The sequence below is a fragment of the Dipodomys spectabilis genome, unplaced genomic scaffold (genome assembly GCF_019054845.1).
Source record: "Dipodomys spectabilis isolate Male_0828 unplaced genomic scaffold, ASM1905484v1 ptg000098l, whole genome shotgun sequence".
Taxonomy (NCBI): domain Eukaryota; kingdom Metazoa; phylum Chordata; class Mammalia; order Rodentia; family Heteromyidae; genus Dipodomys; species Dipodomys spectabilis.
Window position 1 is genome coordinate 2,710,129 of NW_024870775.1, and position 24,535 is coordinate 2,734,663.

The 24,535-nt window shown below is 40.5% G+C and overlaps 1 protein-coding gene across 1 annotated transcript in view; it reads left to right on the plus strand.

The window, feature by feature from the left end:
• The window catches only part of LOC122113647 (spermatogenesis-associated protein 31E1-like), an 81,253-nt gene that overhangs the window by 14,100 nt on the left and 42,618 nt on the right, over positions 1-24,535 (plus strand). Inside the window, exons 3-8 of the mRNA XM_042686710.1 lie at positions 10,792-11,025; positions 11,615-11,711; positions 12,503-12,563; positions 12,794-16,238; positions 17,716-17,881; positions 20,022-20,201. Of these exons, the coding sequence (XP_042542644.1) occupies positions 10,792-11,025; positions 11,615-11,711; positions 12,503-12,563; positions 12,794-16,238; positions 17,716-17,881; positions 20,022-20,201 (4,183 nt within the window). The remainder of the gene's footprint in view (positions 1-10,791; positions 11,026-11,614; positions 11,712-12,502; positions 12,564-12,793; positions 16,239-17,715; positions 17,882-20,021; positions 20,202-24,535) is intronic.

Sequence of the window (24,535 nt, forward strand, 5' to 3'; positions counted from 1 at the left end):
TAAAGTTTTCAAATTTTTAAAATGTTAATGAAAGACCAGAAAAAATCACAACAATCTGAAGGACTCTGGGCATGTAATGTCTTATTGAGTGTTCTTTTTTTTTGGGGGGGGGGTGGTCTGGTCATGGGCCTGAACTCTGGGCCTGGGCGCTGTCCCTCAGCTCTTCAGCTCAAGGCGAGCACTCTACTGCTTGAGCCACATCGCCACTTCCTTAAGTGTTCTTAATATTTTGCTGAAGATTTAAAAAACCCAAGCTAGGAGTTAAGATAATTTAATTCAGATAGTTTCAACTGTATGTACTAGACACTTTAATGGCTTATAAAAATAATAGAATCATCATTTCTGCTAGGCTGAAGTCCTAAGGTAGCAAAGCTCCTGGGATATTTGAAAGATAACAGCTTAATTAAGTCATTCTATATCATTTCCTCCATTTTATCCACTACTTTATTGGTGAACATCATTTATATATCAAAATATTTACAATAGTAGAGAGACCTCACATTTACAAGCTATTTCCCAAAGGCAGAAAAGAAACGGTTGCACTCAACCCCTTTCTGTAAATTGATTTAAAGAGCAAAGATTTATTTCAAAGACACTCTATCATGTCTGATTGTTGAGGAACAGGTTATACATCTAATGCCACTTACTAGCAAGGTAGAGAATCATCCAATTCACTTGGGATGGAGTGATCACAAGAGGAAGCAAAGTACTTGTCAAATGGGAAAGAGGTAGCTATTGAGCAGATAATCATAGTAAGCTGTAGGTAGAGCACACATCATAAATTACAAAGGATAAGTAATGATAAACACCCACTGGTGCTTATGGCCTGCATTTAGATGTTAATGTACACTTTCATATGTATTAAACATAAAAATATTTTAGTTATATATTACTTGCTTTAACTGATTTTTTGCTGAGTTCTTGATCCTGCTTATAGAAGACAATATATTTGAGGAGGTTTACAGGAGATTGATAGAAGGGGAAAGATAACAATGAAGTTCACTTTGTACAACAAAAAGTCTTAAAAACTATAAATCTTTTCTCCTTGACAGCTGTAAGGATTCTTTCCTTGGTCTGAACTGATCCTGTGTGGATTATAATGTGATGGTCGGATGTCCTGTTCTGTTCTGGTCTATTTGGGGTTCTAAAAGCTTCTTGTATTTGAATAGGCCTATCTTTTTGCATGTTTGGGAAGTTCTCTGCTGGGATCCTGTTAAATAAATTTCTTAGACCATTAACTTCTGTCTCTAGGTGCTCCTCTACACCCATTATCCTCAGATTAGGCCTTCTGATGGTGTCTTCTAAATGCTGAATAGATCTATCATATTTCTTGGATTTTTCTTGGATAGTTGTATGTTCTTTCTCTATAATATCTAGGCTGTCCTCAATTCCAGAGATTCGATCTTCTGCATGGTCTAACCTACTGTCAAGACTTTCTACTTTTTTATTTCCTTTCCTTCTAATTGGTTGGCTTTGATGGCTTCAAATTTTTTGTTGGAGCTTTGTTTTAGATCTTGTATGGACTTCTTTACTTCCTTAATTTGGTTTTCAATGTTTATTCTCAAATCTCTTAGTTGATTGGTTATGGTTTCTTATTGGACTCCCTTTCTTTCTGATGGGTTCCATTTAACATTCCCTTTGTGGCCTCCCTGGATTCCATATGACCATATAAAATGATGTTAAGTGAAATAAACCCCAAGATAGAGACAGCAATATTTTTTTTCTTTCTTGCTGTTGTTTCTAGTGTATTTAAAATGTATGTGATTTTTTTTGTTGCTTTGTATGTTCCTCCCCCATGGTATAACCCTTGTTTTCACTGAATTTGATGTCGGTGCCCTGCCTCTTGCACATACATTTTTCTAATTTGGGGAGGGGAAGGGAAAAAACAAAATGCTTAAATAGGGATACAGGTTAACCCACTGTACGAACTTTGCAACTTTGGCTGGAGTGGTTGGGGGAAGGAGCAGTTGTGGAGGTGGGAGGGAAGGGGTGGTAGGGGAAAAATAAAGGAGAAGGCAACAATGCCCCATAGGAAATGTACTCATTACCTTGCTCGTGTAACTGTAACCCCTCTATACAGTATTTTTACAATAAAAACATACAAAAACTATAGAAATTCCCTAATTCATTATTTACTTGATTGTATTTGTTTAAATAGTCAGCATAGGGTCTCATGTAGGGTGTGAAGGCAATAGACGTTAATAACAGGGAAGATCATGCATATTTGTTACAACAGGTGTCCAATGACTCTTAACGGGTTTGCTGAAGTTAGAGGTCAAGATCAGAAGATGACAAGATAAAGATTGTACCAAATTGTTAAGTGCCTTGACTTTACCTTGGACGTGATGTCTAGTACCAGGCCAATGATTCTTCTGCTTCACATATTGAACTCTTCACCATGAAGAGGATAATTCCTATCAAGAAAACACGAAGTTACTGGTGGCAAGGAAAAAGTGTTCATCATCATGAAGCCTTACTTTACATATTAAGGACATAACAAATCTGCTTTTTCCTGCTGCCTAGCATTATGCAGACAAGTTATGATTACTTCTGACCAATGAAATGTTGTGGTTAATGAAATGTTGGCTGAACACACTGTCCTCAAATATTGGCCCTAAAAATCTCCCAAGATTATGTATTTTCCCTTTCTCTTTCTCCATCCCTTCATCCCAACCTATGTAATTTGTAAATCTGAAGTAGAGGATCAACAAAGAATTACAGAGTTGCAGAATCTAACAGTCTCCCTCCATATGGCAGGTATCCTGACAGAATGAATTTTGTAACTATGGCCTGTCAAATTTCTGCATGCCAGAATTTTCACATCACTCATCACTGACTGATTCAGAGTAAGTCCCAGTTCTGCAATCTTTGGTCATGGTAAGTACACTAATCTGTATGGCATTGTTTACCTTTATGGCCTCTTTTTACTATGCTCTTTGTATTTTTAGACATGTCTAACCACAGATATATTTATCTTACCCATACAATAAAATTGTCTGCAGTCCATGAGCAATAGCTCTACTGTACAATCTGGGTGCATGTATAATTTGCACTGTGTGGATTTATGTAAAATTATGATACTCCTCTAATGGGAAATTATCTTATCTCTAATTAACCACCAAAAAAAATCAGAAGTGGAAATGTGGCTCAAGTGGTAGAGCATTTGACTTAAGCAAAATAGCTCAGGGACAGCACCAGGCTCTGAGATGTAGTCTCAGGACCAGAACAAACATACACAGAAAAATTGCTCCATATTTTAACATATATTATGTATTATTGAAATACATATTTTAAATGTGCACTGTTTTTCAGTAGTAGGCTGGTGCTACACAGAATGTCAGAATGGTCTAGATAAATACATTTCTGTCATTAAGAGGTTATAAAAATAAATATCTCCTATTCATAATAGTATAAGTAGGAAATAATACCAATTTAAGGAAGACTGTCTGGATTATAGAGCACATTGAGACAATGTCATTGACTTACTAAAGCCTTAGTTCTATGTGATTTAGCAATCCATCAGCTTAACTCAATCTTGTGTTCCCCATCACAATTTCATAATCATTACAACAAGAAAGAATTTTGTGTAAGTTTCCTATGCATTTAACCATTTTGACAATACATAATTGTGGTTTTTTGTTAGTAATATTATCATGCATATAAGAAGGAAGTTAATGAAATGATTCTTGGTATAATAATCTAACAATCTATAATAGTATGCTTACAGAAAACAACAAATGATCAAGTATGATTTACTATTTTGAGTAATGCAACCTCTTTTTATTAGGTAATTATGATATAAGAGTATGATTTATTATGTTCAATTCTTAGTAGACAAGATTATAAGAGCATTGACAGATATAAATAATTTTAGATCAAAGTAAATTTTGGTTTGTGATAAAAACCATAATAAAGAAGAAATATATAGCTTTGCTTGATTTTATAAAGGATATCTTAGTTAGAAATAACTGGTAAAATATTTTAATAGTAAAATGCTAAAAATTAATTGATATCTTGCACAAATAGTGGCAGCTACTTTGTAAAAAATGTTTTTGTTGGAAGGTTACCATTGCCCTTCCTAAGGCAGGACTACATTTTCCTGCCGAACAGAATTTACCATGCGCCATGTGGCTTGTGTTACTCAATGAAGTATAAGACAAACTTAAGTGTTCCATATCTAAAGAAGCTGTGAGAGTCCCCAAAAGCCAAGCTGTGAGACCCAAAAGAATTGGGAGGATGGAATGCCTCCTCCCAACATAAATTCTCAGAACGCTGAGAGTTTCCTGAAAAGGTCAATCAGTCCTGGATTGAAGGACCTTCGCATTTCTACCCAGGTGTAGGCCAAACTTTCTGGGAATATGGGGACAGACAAAAATCTATGCTAACCGTCAGTCATTTGCTGCTTACACCTGCTTCTTAAGATAAAGGACTTATTTCTTACTTGAGTTAAATTATACCACATGATTGGTGCTTGTGACTTTAAGGATTAAGATTGTATTGCATTACTGGTGCTGGTGACTTCAAGGAAACTGTGAGTTCCCTTTCTGTGGATGCACCTGTTCCCTACTCAATGAATACCTTGGAAAATAGACCCAGGACCCCTTGAAGCTGGTGCAAGACTTGAGGCCCCTGCCATGCCAAACCTCAATCCATGGTCTGGTGTCCATTGTTATCTTGTCCCTGGTTGTTTCAGCTCATGACAGAAAGCCTTTAAAACTCATTATGCAAGTAGACCTGCACAGTAAGTTCCTGCCTACCGATTGCCTTGCTATTTTTGTTTTGTTTTATATACGTCTTTGTTTTATATACATTTATATTTGTTTTATACACAAAAAATAATTTATATAAATTACATATATATTTATATACATTTATATTTTGTACATAATACAAAATATATATTTTGTTTTATATACCATGTAAAAATCATGTATTGTTAGTATGTATAGTTAATTTTCAAAACAATATGAATTGGGAAAACGGAATTGATCAAACAGACCTTGTGATGTGAATTGTTGCACAATGACTTAAAGATTTAAAAAAAATCCTAGGGAAAGAGTCTCAATACGTGTACTTATTTATCAATGAATGTCACAACTTACAGAAAAGCATAAAGCCAGGACAGATGCATATGACGCGAATCTTCCTTCTGCCCTGTGATGCTATGGGATTGTCCATCATCACTCCCAGAAAAATTGCCTGGAGAGCCTAATCCCTAGGGTCTCTGCAACCATAATTTGAAGAAGAAAAGTGACAAGGGTAAGTTGAGAGAACAACAAAAATGTTCAACATAACAGCAACCAAATGACTATTGTGTGAGAGGCAGAGAACGTGAGGGAGAGAGATCTGCAAAGGGGCACAAAGAAATTTTATTTGATGAGATGCTTCCGTATCAAACTTGTGATGGTTCCTCAGGAGATCAACCTTTTTTCACCCCTTTAAGTTCTAAATATTTAAATGGAATTAGAAAAGAAAGCAACAAATATTAGTATTAATGATAAAATAGGGTTGAATGTATAGACCTCAAAATCTTAGCGTCACTTTCTCTAAAGTTAGACCTGGGAATCACCCCAAAGCACAGTGTGTGAACCAACACTGATCCAGATAGAACACACGGAGAGCACATCCTTCTATGGGAGGAAGAACATATGATGAGTAATTCCAAATCTGCCACTAGAAGTCAGGCTTTGGTCTCTGACTGAGGGAGACAGAAGAGTGTCTTTGGGTTACTTTGGAAGATAAATACTGTAAAATGACAAGGCTCTCTTTTTGCAAATTTTCTATAATGGATAAACCTGGCCACGTGCTAAAAGGCAGTGTAAGTAAGTGTTGGGAGATGAGAGAGCTTGTAGCTATCAGTACTAACAGGATGGCCATGTATGTATAACAGATAAATGGTAGTCTGTTGAGGGAGAAATAAAATAATTGCTTCTAATAAAAAACATTCATAAATTTCACATGACAAAGGAAGAAAACTTCTTTCATTCCTTTTCTTTCTTTCGTTCTTTCTCTATCTCTCTCTTTCTTTCTTTCTTTTTCTTTCTTTTTCTTTCTCCCTTCCTTCCTATCTTCCTTCCTGTCTTCCTGTCTCCCTCCCTCCCTCCCTCCCTTCCTTCCTTCCTTCCTTTTTTTCCTTTCTTTGTATTACTGGAGATTGAACTCAGGGCCTTGGACATGCTAAGCATGTATCCTACCACTAATCACCACAGATTGCTAATCATGTGTTGTACTACTAATCACTACAGATTATTTTTTACGAACTGATTTTGAGAATAGTTGCTGACTCTTTAGAGGAAAATAACAAGTATGTAGAAGCCATTTTGCTAAAGTAACATCATATTAATAGACATAAAATAGTTTATATAGCTAGTGTGATCATTTGTTCAGCATTTTTTTTTGCTTTTTTACTGCAAAGAGGCTGAAAGCCCTGGGCATAAACCTACTGCCATTAAATGGTCATATCTTACCTGTGGTAACTGAGTAGATAAAATCCAGTATATACTAATTAGTAATTAATTAATTGGTTAATTCATTAGTTAAACTAGAAGATTCTGGGTTTGTTATTTTTGGTTTTCTTATTACTAAGCAGTTTTTACAGAGGCAACAGGACAAACAGCCATACTATTATCATTTGTGCTTATTCTCTAGTTGCAAATTACTAATAAAGAACAAATAATAATGAAATAAGAATTTTAAAATATTCCAACATTGATGTGGGGTTGTAACTCAGTGTGGTACACTCACCTACACTGTACATGGCCCTGGACAAAACCAAAAAAATTGCATTTAAAACAATTATAGAAGCAGCATGAGAAAATGTGGCAAACAAACAATGAGAAAAGCGTGGCTGAAATTAGGAAAGCAACTCCATTCGTAATAGCCCTACAAAAAAAATACCTAGGAATTAACTTAACCAAAGAAGTGAAGGACCTCTAAGATGAAAACTTTAAAAACCTGAAAAAGGAAAACAAAACAAAACTTAGAAAGTGGAAAAACCTCCGATGTTCCTGGATTGGAAGGATCAACATCTGAAAATGGCAATACTTCCCAAGGCTATCTACAAATTCAATGCTATACCTATTAATATTCCATCCTCATTCTTCAAGGAAACAGAAGAGGCAATCCAAAAATTCATATGGAACAATAAAAGACCCCAAATACCAAAAATGATCCTTAACAGAAAGAATGGTGCTGGAGAAATATCAATACCAAATTTCAAACTCTACTACAAAGCCATAGTAATCAAAACAGTTTGGTACTGGCACAAGAACAGACCTCAGGACCAATGGAATAGAATTGAAAACCCAGAAATGAACCCACAGACCTATAGCCATCTAATCTTTGATGAGGGAGCTAAAAAAATAGAATGGAAGAAAGACAGCCTCTTCAGTCAATGGTGCTGCCAAAATTGGTTAATCACTTGTAGAAAACTAAAGCTAGATCCTTATATATCACCCTGCACCAGAATAAACTCCAAATGCATCAAAGACATCAGAGTTAAAAAGACACTCTGAAAACATTACAGGATGGAATAGGAGAAACCCTAGGTCTCCTTGGCACAGGCCAAAATTTTCTTAATAGAGACCCTGAAACACAACAAATCAAAGAAAGATTGCACAAATGGGATTGCATGAAGTTGCAGAGCTTCTGCATGGCAAAGGACATAGCCAGGAAGATCATTAGAAAGCCCACAGAGTGGGAGAAAATCTTCACTAGCCATACAACGGGCAAGGGTCTCATATCTAAAATATACCTGGAACTCAAAAAATTAAATCCCCCAACAACAAATCCTCAAAGAAACAACTGCCCAATAAATAAGTGGGTTAAAGACTTAAAGAGAAACTTCTCTGAAGAGGAAAGGATGATCAATAGACACACGAAGAAATGTTCAACCTCCCTAGCCATAAAAGAAATGCAAATCAAAACAACATTGAGATACCACCTCACTCTAGTTAGAAAGGCTATAATCAAGAACTCTAATAACAACAGATGCTGGAGGGGATGTGGACAGAAGGAAACCTTACTGCATTGTTGGCGGGAGTGTAAACTTGTTCAACCACTTTGGAAAGCAGTATGGAGGTTCCTCAAAAGACTCCACATAGACCTCTCCTATGACCCAGCAATCCGACTTTTGGGCATTTACTCAAATGATCACAAACAAGACCATACTTAAGCTACCAGTACAACTATGTTTATTGCAGCCTTATTTACCATAGCTAAGATATGGAACCAACCCAGATGCCCCTCAGTAGATGAATGGATCAAGAAAATGTGATGTATATATATATATATATATATATATATATATATATATATATATATATATAAAATGGAATTCTCTGCCTCCATCAGAAAGAATACATGGCCCCATTTGTTAGGAAATGGAAAGACTTAGAAAAAATTATATTAAGTGAAGTAAGCCAGGCCCAAAGAAACATAGACCCCATGGTTTCCCTTATTTGCAATAACTAGTATATGTCTGAGACAACCTGAAAAGATTAGATAAGTTGATGTTAGGCAAAATGAACCCCAATATAAGTATTCAAATGTTTTTTCTTTCATGTGATTGTTTCTAACATATTTATAAGATATTTCTTTGTTGCTTTGTATGTCCCTCCCCCACGATATAACCCCTGCTTTCACTGTATTTGATGTTGGTATAATTTGTGGAAGGGAAGGGAAAAAACAAATTGTTTAAATAAGGATACAGGTGGACCTATTGCAACAACGATATGTACAAGTCGTTATGGTGAAAAACGAACTTTACAACTTTGGCGTTGGTGGGGGAGGGGGGAGACAGCTGGGGGTGGGGGGAGAGATGGGAAGGGATAGAAGGGGAAACAAAGGAGGAGGCAACAATGCTTGATAAGAAATGTACTCATTATCTTGCCCATGTAATTGTAACTCCTCTGTACGGTATTTTCACAATTAAAAAAGAAAAGAAAAGAAAAGAAAAAAAAAATAAAATGTGGCAAACATTGGATTTAAATGTACACCCATTAGGTAGTAGATGTCTTTTCTTCTTTGTAATCATTAAAGTTTACAAAAAAGTGTTTACTTGTTCACAATTACACCTTGTTTTGACATACACAGAAACTAAACTAAATTAAAAGTGAATTTCTACTGATGTTCAAATAAAAACCTCATGAGACTTTCAGAACTGGCACCAGAAAAAAAAATAGTGTAAAATGAGGTGGAGGTTTAGTTTAATAATAAGCCACCCATCTAGGAAGCAGAAGGTCCAGGTTCAAATCTCAGTACAAGAAAGAAATGAAGGAAGCAGCAAGCAAGTAAGCTAGGTGCTGGTGGCTTATGCCAATAATCCTAGCTACCTACAAGGCTGTGATCTAAAGAACATGGCCCAAAGCCAGCCTGGGTAGGAAAATCTGTGAGACACATTTTTCTTTTTTAATTGTAAAGGTGATGGACAAAGGGGTTACAGTTACATAAGTAAAGTTCTTTTTGAAAAGTGTTACCTCCTCCCTCATTTTCTCTTGCTTCCCTTCCATCCATGGGACTCATCTCCAATAAACCTCACAGAAATAGCTAGAAATGGCACTGTGGATCAAGTTGTACAGTGATAGCCTTGAGCAAACAAAGCAGCTCAGGAACAGCACTAGTCCCTGAGTTGAAGCCTCTAGAACCAGCATAAAAAATAATAAGAAACAGGAAATGCTTGCTTCTGTTTGAAAGACATATCTGGTTCATTAAATGTGTGAAAAGCATGTCAGTAAAGCTTTGTACAAATTTGCTAATTCAGAAGTATAAATGTAACTGGCACAATTATTTAATTTCTTATATTCTGTTCATTCAATTTTTCAAATAACAAAGTAGTAGATACTTTTGTTTACAAATAAGAATAAGAAAAAATAAATAAGAATAAAAACTTTAAACCATTTTGGTGTTTCTAAACATGGAAAACACCAATTAAATGTTTAAAATTTAATATGTATAAAATAAGTTCACTTTCCATATTAATAAAAATGAAACCTTGTTGTCGAAGAAAATTACATGGGTAGAGGAGATTCTTTTTTTTTTTTTTTTTGCTTATTTAACTTATTTATTTATTATTGTGAAAATACTGTACAGAGGGGTTACAATTACACGGGCAAGATAATGAGTACATTTCTTATCAAGCATTGTAGCCTCCTCCTTTGTTTCCCCTTCCCACCTCCCCGCCCCCCACCAAAGTTGTAAAGTCCGTTTTTGACATAACGACTTGTATGTCTTATTGTTGCAATGGGTCCACCTGTATCCCTATTTAAATGATTTGTTTATTCCCTTCCCCTCCACAAATAACAACAACATCAAATACAGTGAAAGCAGGGGTTATACTATGGGGAAGGGTCATACAAAGCAACAAAGAAATCATCTTATGTGTTAGAAACAATCGCATGAAAGAAAAAAACATTTGAATACATATCTTAAATACCTCTCTACAAAGTAACTAACATCCCTAGGAGAGGTCCAGACTTTGAAAATTAGTGAGATTGGTCGGCTCAAACCAAGATTCTCCAAAGGATGAAACAATTTGGGCAGAGCTAGAGTTCAAGGGGAAAGCATGGTGAATGGACTGACATCCATCTGAAAGACTGGGCAAGTGGAATTGGATGTGGGGAGCTACAAGGCCCAGTAGAGTGAAGGATGTGCTACTGTGGAGGCAGGGTTGAGGGGTGCAGCCTCTCCTTCCCCTGCCCTTCCCTCTCTCAGAATCCCTTTGTGATGAGGAGGCCACATCACAGGTGATTGAGTCTGTGATGCAACAGTGAGCCTCACTGCCTGCTCCTGAAGGCAACTCCCAGAGCTCAGTTGCTCAAGAGCGACAGTGCGATTCAGATGATGGAGAACCTTCTCTTTAATCTGAAGAGCGACAATACCCCATGGCTGAGCCCCAGCATCACCACAGCGGCAATGGATTTGATCCTTGCCTTTCTGTGTGGACTGGGGCTCTTCTACCTAATAACCCTTTACATACCGAGTAACCCACCGTTACCTCCACCTGAGACATGGAAAAAGCCGAGGAAGGTAAGAGCCCTCGAGCCAGACACAGCACAAATGACCCTTTTTAAAAAATGCCATTTCTCCTTTTGCAAATCAAGCAGCACTGCTGGGACAGGGCAGGGTTTCAGTAGGCATGAGGTCATCTACTGAGCTCTCCAACCACCTGTGTGGTGGTCAGCAAGTGCCAGAAAGTGTGAGAGTAAAGCCAAACTTTGCTCCTTGCTAACCAAGGACTGGGATCCTAATTGCTGGCTACTTGAGCACTGGCTCAATGGTCTCCTTGTCATGGCAAATGACTGAGGCCACATCATTCTCCAAGAATAGGTTGGTCTAAGGGTTGTGCTGAGTCCTTGAGAGGCTTTGATCAGAGGCGGGAGTAAACCCTAGCCTCAGGAAGCAAAAGTCAAACTGGTGGCTATGAGGTACCTGCAGAGCTGTGGCCCTGAGCACTTAGGGCGTGCATGAGGAGTCTTAACTTTACATAGACATTCCAATGTGTTGTTCAGGAAGACAGGCAGAAATCATTTTCACCAGCACTGAACATAAGAGAAGGAAACAGGGAAAGCAGAATGTAATATTGTTCAGGAAGTGTGAACATCTGTGGCATGTCTAGGCAGAGGAGAGGATCCAAGTCTCTTTCTTTGTCTCTCAGTGTCATGTGGAGAGGAGAGGTCATATCAAGAGCCGGAAGAAGAGCAGCACCATGAAAGGTAGGCTCCTTCCTTCCTCCTAATGGGAGAGGAGATTGCTGGTTTCTGACAAGAGCCAGGTTTTGGAAGAAGTCAAGGCAGTGCCCTTCGAGAGAGACTCCTACAGTAGACATCAGGCATGGGGACACTTCTCAAGTCCTGTGCTTGGAATGAAGCTGCAGTGGGCCATGGTTGGATGGAGCCTAGTGAGGGTGGCTGGAGATTAGAGAATAATGCTGCCTTGATCCAGAGGTGGGACTTTAAGGCACAACGTGAACTGATTTTCACTTTCCTAACACCCAGGGGACAAATTCTTCTTCCCCTACAGCAGTTCTGAAGGTCCTGGAGGTTGGGAGAGCTTGTCATACAAGGAACCAAGTGCTGCCCCTCTGCTTTGCCTTCCTAGCACTGTGGCTGTGGACAGAGGCTTGCGATCCATTTTTCTTTCTTGTTTTTACTAGGCAAACTGCCATTTCAATCATGCCTGCCTTCAGTGCCTTTCTGCATTACATACTTTTGAGATAGTTTCACTTGACATGGAAGCCTGTCTAGCCTGAGTTTCTCCTACTTGTGCTTTCCTGTGTCTGGAAATGACATATCAGGATAACAGATACCACTTACAAACTGCTTTTGGCTAGGCTGGCCTTGAACCAGAATTCTCTAATCTCTTGCCTCACAGGCAGGGCTACATGCTTGATTTACTGTGTCTAGTTTCATATTCCAACGGTCTCTTGCAAAGAGACATTTCATTTGCCACCTGTAAGAACCCGGGTCCCTTCCTTGTCTGCCATAACTCCTGCCTCTGTTTCTAGATCGAGGTTGTTCCCGGGAGCAGCTGGAAGAGATTTATGACCTGGTTACACTTCTAACTAGGTAAGGATTTTCCACCTGTCCCTTTGCCTGAATTTCTACTCTAGTGAATGGGGTTGCCACAGAGCTAGGGAAGACTTCAGGTTAGTCTGGGGTATGACTGAATACTCAGGATGCAGGGGAGTAAGGGCTTTGTAGAACTTAGGTATGAACAGCAGGTACCCATGCCTGCTCTTCTCCTTCAATCAGAGCCTGTCTTGCTGATTGCAGTCTATGCCTCCTGTCTCCTACAGCTACATAGGAAAGCTCCATGACAGCAGCAGCTTTCATGATCTCTTAGGAGGAAATGGCCTAGGTGAAATGCTCAATTCAGAATGCTCTGCAGATCATCAGTCATCCTGGCAGACTGAGGAGGATAGTTTTGCCAACACTGTGTTCCCAGTGGCCTCCCCTGCTCCTTCAACTGACTGCCTAGAGCCTTTAGACTTTCCCTTGTCAACAGTGCCGATCTCTTCCTCAGATTCTCTGGGGTCACACACATCCCAGAGTGTGTTTCAGCCTCCAGAGACTTTGAATCTTCTGGGAGACAGTACATCCCTATTACCTACACATTCTTCTACCCCAGTTTCTTCTCAACCTGTGGCCTGCCCTCCTTCCATGCCTGATCCAATCCTGGGTTTTTCTCCTTGTGATTTGATGGAAACCCCACCTGGTACCACCCCACCTGCTACCAACGTTGACATCCAGGAGCTGTTGGAGACAGAGATCAGTAATAAACCCACACTGGATATTTGTCAGGGGAGGGAAAAGGAGGGAGAAGACAAGGAGGAGAAATCTCTGAGGAATGTACTAAGCTCACTGGACAGTGAGCAAGACACTGCTACCCCACAATCCTTTTGCAACACAAAAGGAAAACCAGAACAGCTTGCCCGTCCCCAGCAGCTCATTTTATCCGGGATATCTGCTAATCACTTACAGCAGGATGGCACCCAGCTTTTCTGGGGTCTGCCCTCTCTGCACAGTGAGTCCTTGGTGCATCTTTCCTGGAAGCAAACGAGGTCATCCACTGTCCAACGTCTATCTTTTGCATTTAATTACGTTTGCTCAACTGAGCCTCAACCTAAAGATGCTCCATATCTTTCCCAGGCAGAGACCCTGCGCCCAAATATGGATGAATCTGAACGTTGGTCACAAAACATTCCACCAACAGTATCTCAGATCCACAGTGAGCCCCACCTCCCATGCTCTATCCAAAATCACCCGCCACCTTCCCCATCCAAGATTAGGAATGTACCTTACTCTCCACTTCAACATAGGAAACAACCATTCATTCTAAATGAGCACCAAGATCTAGACAGGTCTTTGCAGCAATTAAATGAGAGGAAGGATTTAGCTTCTAAGTTACAAACAACAGCAGAAGCACTTATCCCACCCACTGGCAACCTTCCCCAGGTCAGCAAGGACTCCCAGACTTACAAGTTGGTCTCCAACCTTTTTGGTGATTCTATGAGCTCCAACATCCAGGAGCACAAAGAGCCAACCACTGGAGATGAACAACAGCCTGGCTGTTCCTTAAGACAAACAGTATCACAGGACTTGATGCAACCTCCAGGCAAACTGACAGTGAATGGTCAGCGCCAGGCACAGTGCAAGCATGAACTCTTAGCACAGCCATCCCAGCCTTCTGCCATCCCTTGTAAAGGCAGCAACAGTGTGCAGAAGATAGACCTAGCAATGGTAGCACTGAATGACCCAAGCAAGGGTGTAGAGCATTATCAGGAAAGGGATCTGTCTGAAGATCAAGCCTGGAGTTCAGGAAGCACCCTAGTGAAGGGGTACAAGGCCAACCTTTCAGAAGGTGACTGTATCATCCCCAAAACATCTCAGGACCAGACAAGCAGTTACTTACCTAATACCTCAACCAAGAAACATGTAGAAAAAGTCTTGACATTCCACATGGGCAGGAAGTTGAACCAGATGAAGGAGGGCATGATCCCAGTGTGTGTGCGGCAGTCCTGCCTCGCGGCTAGCCATGCCTCTCCCAAACCCAATGCCCATGTCACATCCACCAATCAATCATGCCCCAAGTGTTTGCCAGCCATCGCAAACACCTCCCAGGAGCTTTCCTTCCTGGATGCCCAAACTCTCCTGATTCTAGAAACGCATATTGTAAGATACCGGGTGAGGCACAAGTGGGATCCACAAATGCAGATCAGTGACCCAGGGACTCTCAACTTACATGAGACTCCAGCCTCACCCTTGGCACAGCCTGCCATTTCCTCCCCACCTTCCACGGACTCTCAGGTTAGCTCCATTGCCAAGGTGGCTAATAGCCAGGAAGATCTTCAGGAAGGTCTAGTGGAGAAGATGGTTAAGAAAATGCCATCTCCCACAGTACAAGATCCATTTTCTTTCCATAAGCCTACAGAGCTGCTAAAAACTCAGAGCAGTACTCTATCTGGTGACATCCATGGGCCAGCAGAGGCTGCTCCATCTAGCCAGGACAGTCTAGACGTTCAGTACCCCAGAAAGAACAGGCCCATTCTGGAGACTGAGCAGGGAACATTTGAGCCAAATCCAAATTTAGTAGTTGCTATGCATGAGCCAGGAGAGATGAGTGGCAGCATAGCCTTCGAAGAGCCCTGCCTTAGCAGGACGTCTCCATACATTAAAGGAATGTCCCAGCTTTCAGTAGCTGAGACAAGTGAAACAGTTGAGATCGAAGAGACACCTCCTTCAACTGGGGGAGCCAGTGTAATAGAAAATTCCAAAATAATGAATAATGGAAACATTTCAGGGTCTCCTAAGCCCAAGAAAAGCTGCTCCCCATCTAGCATGTCTATTTTGCAAGACCCAGTATATACAGACCTGAAATCCTGGGTAGTTAGCGAGATTCAAAAACAAGTGGAACTCAAACTAGAAAAACAGTTCCAGCACCAGAAAGCTGGGATCTTTCAACATGGCCATACTGACAAACTCTCCACCAAAGTGAGCCTGCCTTCTTGGGCCTCTGGCTCTACATCCCAGATCATGACTGGCAGCAAAATATCAACTCCTCCAATCAAGTGTAGCCTCAAACTGGGGACGAGGCCCAGCCAGGAACAGCCAGAAACAAAGAGCTCTAGAGCTCAGGTTACAGGAAAGAATCAGAGTAAAATGTTCACTGCCTCTGATGGAAGGCAGGGCTTTAGGAAGCTTGCATCAGAACTGCCCGAAGAAAGGCGGGCAGTGGTGAGGCCTTCCCAGTCCTGTGGGCTCAGCCCCCTTATTGAGGTTAATGAACAAGGTGCCATTGGGAGAAAGTCATTTCCAACTTCCCCACAGAAGGCATACAATTCTACAGAAAGTCATGTCCACAAAAGGGTGCAGAATTTTCTGCACTTTGCCAATGCTAGTACCAAAGAGAGAAGGCAGAATAACCCCCTGCCAAAAGCCAAATGTTCATCCGTTCTTACCCAGAGGAGACCATTCATGCACAGTGTAACAACAGAAGCCCAGACACTTATGACGGCTGTTGGGAAGATTATGGTAGACAAACTGGGACTTCAGCATGGCGATGGTCCACCAGAGGTGCATAAAGGAAAACCTCAGGCACTGCTGCACAGACATTTCAGCTACCAGACAGGTTCCTGTGACTCCCAGGAAAGCTCAATGATAGGAAATAAGGGTCATGGTCACCAGACTGGTCACAAAGATCCACAATACCCCCCTATCAAGATCAAGTGGGCTGCAGACAGGGTCAGAGATGTCCAGAGAGCTCGTGTCTGCAGCCAGCTTCTGCCAAAGTAGACTACGTGGTGTAATTATCTCATACCACATTCCTCGTTAAATAACAGACTGTCCAAAAAAAAAATGTGTCCTGTCTGACTAGAGCATGTTTATCATGGCTCATGGTTGAGAAAAAGGTTATTGTGTGTTCTAAAATGTGCAAGACCTGAATTTACTAATGGCTTTTCGTTAAATAAAATGTGTACCACTTTCCTATAAATTTGTTTCATTTTAAAAATGAAAGAGATGATCTTTCTGTGCCAGCTTGGGTGGAAGGAAAGTCAGCATGTGGTTTTCCTAGAAGCTTCTTTAGAAGGTATGGTAGTGCATGGGACAGTGGTTCTGAGGACCGACGCTTGCGCCAAATTTCTCTCTCTTTGCTCCTTATGCCACACACACACACACACCCACACACCTGCACACACATGCATGCACACACACACACACTTACATAAGCACGTACTCTTCAGGACAACAGAAAGCTTTTAGGATTTGTCAGGATGAATGAATTCAGGATCTTGCTGAATCTTTCATCCTGTTTCCTTTTGAGAAGACTTTGTGCACTTTTGTGCAGAGGCACCAGACAACCTAGATGATGCTGTTGTCTGATTAATAATCAACCACCTACAATTATTAAGAATCGTTAATGTACAATTATAGAGTAGATGTCAAGTACCAATCAGTGTATTTTCTTAACATTTCATCATATTTTAATCATTATTTAAATTATTTAATCTGTGATATCTTCTCTGGGGTCTCTGTTAAGATCTCTGTGAAGTGGCTAGGGGGCTCTGAGAGTTTTGGTATAGGCCTCTCTGGAGTCTTTTCAGGACTCTGAAGTGTTTTGTAGGAGTTTCAGTGGGGGTCTCTAGCGATTGCTGTGGGTATACTTCATTGTTCTCTCAGAAGTCAGAACTGACCACACCAGAGTCAGAAGTACTTGCCCCTCACTGCATCTGTGTCATCAACATTACTGTCTATAATAGAGAAATATCTCTCTGAATGCTGACATTTTCTGGTCTTTTTAAGCTGGTCTTTAGGCAGGTGAGGTGTGGAAGCATGGAGAACCTCGATGAAGATTTCAGGCCAGCTTCTTGAGCCTCTTAAGTTCCTATTCTTCTGAAAGTGATGCTGGGTCCATCCATCTGAGGTGAATCACAACCTGAGTCCCCTAGACTTGATTTTTCCACTAATTATCAATTCCTTTTTGAAATCCAATAGGTGATTTGGAGTCTTTTCCCCTGGAAACGATTGGGCATCCCCAAGCCACTGCTTGCTTCCTTGGCTCCAAAGCGATCAACCTTCCACATTCTACTCTAGGTTTAGTCTCACAATTAGCTGGTTACTACACATTTCATAAGACAAATGACAAACCCTTATCTGTGGCACCCACAAGCAGAGAACAGTAATCAGGACTCTTCTTGAATCCCCTATGGAACCCCTCTAGGCAATTCAGAAAGCTTCCAACGAGAGCTCAGATTTAATCAAAATAGAAGACAGAACCTTCCAGAACTGTCCAGCCTGCAGTGTGAAGGAGCAGAGGCATGGACAGAGCATTGGCAGGGACAGAAGACAGAGACTAGGAAACAGCAGTCAAGGACAGAGGGCAGAGAGTAGGAAACAGCAGACACACCATATTCAAGAGAATGGCATGTAATGAAGACAACAATAACTGCATTTACATAAGTTAATGGTATAGTAATCCTCTTTTATTCATAGTTTCTCCCTATACAAGACAGGAGTTTTTTCTGTGGAATTTATCTCAAATTCAGAAGCAAACAAGCCAGAAATACAGTTGTGGCTCAAGTGGTAGAGGACCAGCCAAGCCTGGGGCTGGGAAGGTGGCTCAGTGGTAGAGTGCTTGCCTTGCATGCATTATGCCCTGGTTCCATTCCTTAGCACCACATAAGCAGAAAAACCCAGAACTGGTGCTGTGGCTCTAGCCTTGAGCTGAAGTGCTGAGGAGACAGTGCCTAGGCCCAGAGTTCAGGCCCCACAACCGACAAAAAAATGAATAAAAAATCCAAGTGTGAGCATAATGCCCTGACTTCAAGCCCCAGTACCAGCACAAAAAAGTTTAATAAAATTAAATCTAGTATTACAGATTAGCATCCTCATGGTTTACACTCATTGGTCATGCTCACAAATTAGCAAAAATTGACAAAGTCCCAGCTACAAAAACAAGAGACCATCATGCATTAGTTTAAATTGGTCAGTTTGGGGAGGGGGGGAACTTCCTTCTACTGCATTACTTCTGAGGTTCTGAATCATGAACCTTTACAATAGAATAAATCTATTTATTAACCATGGCTGAAAAGGCAATGCCTCTTTTTGATTCTTCTCTCTTATTACCACATGAACTTCTGGAGCACAAACCAAAATAATAGCCACCCACATGTCTGTGATTTATTTCAAAGTACCACACCATTTCTTACAGGTATACAGAGAAAAATAAAGCTCAATTTCTAAAATGATATGCATGCATTTGGGTCTATAAAACGTTTAACAAATAAAGCACACAAATTTAAAGCTAATAGCAATAAGGAGAAAAAAAAGAATTATCTGAACCTAGTATCCAGGATGGAATGCTGAGAGGTAGTGCTCTTCTCCTGCTCTGTAGAACTTATGAGAGCATGCCAGGCCGGAGTCTGCTGGAGAGAGAGACAGAACCCCAAGAGGAATCAAGGGGAACACAATAGATGGACTTCAAAGAGAAGCACCATAGTAGACTCCTGAACCATCACATCTCTAGGGAGAATCTTTTCTGCTCTTTCTAAAACCAAAGGTAGCCCCATAGAGGGGACATGATTGTGCTCACCATACCTTGACTGCTCTAATGTTAACACCTGACATTTATCAGAATGTTTTCCACAGGTCAGAGATGTAGTATATTTGTATATTTGTGCCTACTCCACATTTCAGGAAAGAAAATTTAAGGAGTCTCAGCCACACCAATTGCAAGTAGTGCAGAGTATGGGACCCATGTCTTCATGTGCAAATCTGTACAACAAATACAAGCCCCAAACCATGGCCTATCTCAGTCCCATGGAGTCAGAACCTTTTCTCTAGCAACCTGATAGCTAAAGTGTTACAGATTTGAAGAGGAGGACCTGGTTGTAAAGACAGCCATACAGTAGCGGCCTCAGTGGTGGCTCTTGATGTAGGGACATAGTCAACTGAAACCTGCATTTACACATACTGTTTCTGGGGTTTGAGAAGTGTCTGATTTTAAAATCGATTGACCTCCAGAAGGCACCTCTGGATGTTTTTCGTCTAGTATTTCCCTCTCACACTCATCTACCCTCTCATTCCCTTAAAGCAATTTTCTTTTCATTTGTCTTTCATGGGGCTTGACCTCAGGGCCTGGGCACTACCCCTGTGCTCTTTCACTCAAGGCTAGCGCTCTACCACATTGAGCACAGAGCCTCTTCCAGTTTTCTGGTGGTTAATTCTAGATAAGAGTCATGGCTTTGAACCATCATCCTCATATCTCAGGCTTCTGAGTATCTAGGTATGAGCCCCCAGCACTGGACTCCTTAAAGCAGTTCTTATGCTGGAACCCAGTGTCTCCCTCCAGCCCCAGAGATGGTGCCCCTCTCTCTACACTGATGCTCCTTTCCACAGCCCAGTGTACCTGGGGCCAGCGAAATCTTGGTTGGTTTGTCAGCAAAATGGGCACAGCCACCTCCATCCAGTACCCAGGCACAGCATGAATCTGAACAACAGACACCATTCCCTGTGGGCCCCGATCAGTGCTTGGCACTACTACTACCACTCAGAAAGCCACAGGCGGGCAGCCATGGAACCTCAGATACAGACGGACCCAGTGTGTGCTGCTCCTGGATACCAGGGTGCCAGGCGGCTGCCAGCAGGAGGATGAAGAGCTTGGCTGGAGGAAGTTGAGGAAAGCTCACAGGGCTCAGCCCAGTCCAGGTAAGCTGAGCTCCAAAAAGAGATGCTGGGCTCAGGCATCATCTAAGCCAGGACATGAGGTCAAGTTTGTGCTGGGTCAGGCAGTCAGAGGCACAAGGGGCATCATCTGCACTAACCAGAGGTTGGACCACCTCACTGGTGCTCCGGTATTTTGAGAGAGAGAGAGAGAGAGAGAGAGAGAGAGAGAGAGTGACAGAGACAGAGACAGAGAGACAGAGAGACAGAGACAGGACAGAGAGAGACAGAGACAGAGAGAGACAGAGACAGAGAGACAGAAGAGAGAGAGAGAGGGAGAGACAGAGACAGAGAGAGGGCAGAAAGAGACAGAGAGACAGAGAGAGACAGAGAAAGACAGAGACAGAGACAGAGACAGAGAGAGAGAGTGTGTGTGTGCAAGCACAGGCTCCCATATCTTTTGAGTTCTCACACCTTGGAAGAAGTAGTATTGCAGATGTGAATTGCTCTCTGAGAACACTTATAAGCCTGCAACTTGGTGTCACCTCCTGTGAAATGTTCAGTTACGGATCTCTTCCCCCTTATGGTTCAGTCTCCTTTTCATCCCCTGTATTCTGGAAGCGGTGTTTGTGTGTGTTCCTGCCTGTGCTGGTTTGTGATTTCACACAAGCAATATGAAGTTCCTGGGCGATTGTGTGTATCCAACTTTTGGTAGATTAGGAAGAATCCATTACACTCTGGAGGTATAAGTAAGGACCATGGAGCTAGTTCTATTCTAGAACATTCCTGCAGTGAGTGGTTTCTGGATGTGACAGTAAAAAACTGCCTCTTTTGGGTCTGCCAGAGCTATTTTCTAGTATGTCTGTTGAACATCCCTTCAAGAGTGCACTCAGTGCTGGCTTACAGTGTTTTCTTACACACACTGGAAACGTGCATCTCCCTTTGTCTTCTCTTGCTCTCCAATGGCCTGTGCTGGGTGCCTCAGTTGGTTTCACTGGGCTGGAGTTTAAGCATGAAACATTCTTTCAAATTATGTAGATTAATATTGTGTAAAGCAAGCCTGGGGAGGGCTGCAACTTCTTTACATTTTTTTCCAAATGCTTTTTGAGAAACTAACTTGAGCACTGTATTCATGGAGTTAAAATACAGACTGGAGGAATGGAGAAGCATCTTGAGTTAATGTACTACTTCACATAGAAGTGTTAGGAAAAATGCACCTAATCTCCAAACTCAGATATTATGATTTCTAACTCTGTGACAAAGTGGCTGAAGGTTCTTTGGAATAATTAAATCATCAATCATCATCATCATCATCATCATCTGATTTATATTTTGATCTTTAAATGGCAACAACTACAAGAAGGAAGCTCTTTGTTTCCTATCTCCAGTTTGTAGATAAGAAAAGGGAATATTAATGATGCTACGTTGGGAAAAGTGCAGTGAATATGCAGGATAAGATTGCTGTACTCCAGTGTCAGTCCTGTTAATCAAAATGCAACCTCCTCAAGCTTCATTTACTAAAAATCCTGTGAAAATTTAATAGACTGGGAGCAATATCATGTATCTATCCAGAAAAAAATAAGTTAAAATGTCTGGTGTACCAAAATGTGGAACTTGCGACCTAAAATAAATGACAGTTGTGTAGGCATTTATATAGTACTGCACAACAGCTCTAGAGGGCTAAGTGCTGAGATCTTGGTGTCTACCTTGATGATGAGTCAAGTCCCTTCAATGCAAACCAGTGCATCCTCCAAGAGGGATACCGAGACTCCTGGGCCCGCCATCTTTAAAGAATATAGTAGTTTCCATTGCTTTATTTACATAGGCTCAACATTCTATGTAGTTTTTCCCTTAAGTTGTAAGGGAGAAGGGAAATAAAAGTAAGGAAAAGTACTTCCATTTGTAAATAGTTTCACTTTATATGAAAATGGGAGCTAAAGAAACATCTATCTATATATTAATGTATAGCTCCTACATACAGTACTGCTGACATTAATTAGTATAAAAATTAAGAATGGGAAGTATTGATATAAAACTAGGATTGAAAGGGTAAACAAAGGAGGAGGCTGCAATGCTTGATAAGAAATGTACTCATTATCTTGCCCATGTAATTGTAACCCCTCTGTACAGTATGTTCACAATAAAAAATAAAAAAAAGAAATCATAAAAAAATTGTCTTAACAGCTACCTAGAATAAGCTTAAGTAAAAACAACAACAACAACAACAACAACCACAACAAAAAACTAGGATTGAACAAGGTAGTTCTTACCTACCTTTATTTAGTAGCTCTGAACTATCTTTAGTTACCCAACTCCTTTATGGAAAAAGTTTGAAATCTTAAGGCATGTACTGAATACTTTTATTTTTTAACTTTTTTTAAAGTTGTCAAGCTGATATATAGAGGGGTTATAGTTACGTAAGTAAGGTAATAAGTACATTTCTTCTCAAACTTGTTACCCCTTTCCTCCTTTTTCTCCTCCTCTCCCTCTTTCCCACAACCCCCCACCCCGCCACCAGTTATACAAATCATTTCCAACATATTGTCTTGTGTATGTCATTTGTGCATTCATTCCCCCTTTGTCCTTCGGCTCACCATTCTGTTGTTCCTCATCCCTTCTCTAATTCAGATAAATGTATATACAATACCAGGGTACCAAAATCAAATACAACAGGGGATCAACCATAGGGGAAAGAACATACAAAAGAAACAAGAAATCACATAGTACTTTCAAAGAAACAACAACAAAGAAAAACCTCTTGTGCCCAGGTTTTGGAGTTCATTTCACATAACATCATCTCATATAGTCATATGTACATAGCTATTGAGCTATTCTGATCATCTGCTAAGATTATCCTAGACATATCTCAGATGTTTGCAAATAAGGGAAACCACGGGATCTATGTTTCTTTGGGTCTGGCTTACTTCACTTAATATGATTTTTCCAAGTCTTTCCATTTCCTTACAAATGGGGTGGTGTCATTCTTTCTGAATGAAGCATAGAATTCCAAGTATATCATATACATATATACGTATATATATATATATATATATATATATATATATATATCACAATTTCTTGATCCATTAATCTACTGAGGGGCATTTGGGTTGATTTCATATCTTTGCTATGGTGAGTCATGCTGCAATAAACAGAGTTGTGCTGGTAGCTTTAGTATGGTCTTGTTTGTGATCATCTAGGTAAATGACCAGAAGTGGGATTGCTGGGTCACAGAGGAACTTTATGTTTAGTCTTTTGAGGAACTTCCATACTGCTTTCCAGAGTGGTTGAACAAGTTCATGCTCCCACCAACAGTACAATAGGGTTCCCTTTTGGCTACAATCCCTTCAGCATCTGTTGTTGTTAGATTTCTTGATTATAGCCATCCTAACTGGGGTGAGCTGGAATCTCAATGTTGTTTTGATATGCACTTTTTTATGGCCAGAGATGAGCTCTCAGAAACAAACACGTAGATCTATAGCCACCTCTAATCTTCATAAGGGAAGCAAAAAAAAAAATCAAATAGAAGAGAGCCTCTTCAGTAAATGGTGCTGGCAAAATTGGTTAAACACCTATAGAATATTAAAGTTAGATGTTTATATATCGCCGTGCATGAGAAGCAACTCCAAATGGGTCAAAGACCTCAAAGTAAAAGCAGACATCCTGAAAACATTACAGGAAGGAATAGGAGAAACTCTAGGGCTCCTTGGCACAAGCCAAAATTTTCTCAAAAAAAACTCAAAAATAACAAATCAAAGAAAGTTTGGGCAAATGGGATTGCATTAGCCAGCAGAAGTTCTGCAATGGCAAAGGACATAGCTAGCAAGATCAATAGAAAGTTTGCCAATTGGGATATTTTTTTACTAGTCATACAACAGACAAGGACCTCACATCTAAAATATACTTATAATGCAAAAAAATAAATCTCCTGCCCCCAAAATCCTCAAAGAAATAACCTCTCCATTAATAAGTATGCTTAAGAGAGGGGCTGGGAAGGTGGCTCAGTGGTAGAGTGCTTGTCTCACATGCATAAGGCCCTCGGTTCGATTCCTCAGCACCACATAAGCAGAAAAAGCTGGAAGTGGGGCTGTGGCTCAAGTGGTAGAGCACTTGCCTTGAGCTGAAGAGCTGAGAGACAGTGCCTAGGCCCAGAGTTCAGGACCCATGACCAACCAAAAAAAAAAAAAAAGACTTAAAAAGAGACTTCTCTGAAGAGGAAATACATGAAGAAATGCTCAACATCTCTGACATTTACTTTTAATAATATATATTGAGAGTAAATGTAAAGTCCATGTGTATTTATTGTATATATTCCTCAATAATAATTCTCCCCAGAAGTGATGCCTAGGGTAGAATTTGGAAAAGGACAACAAATTTGT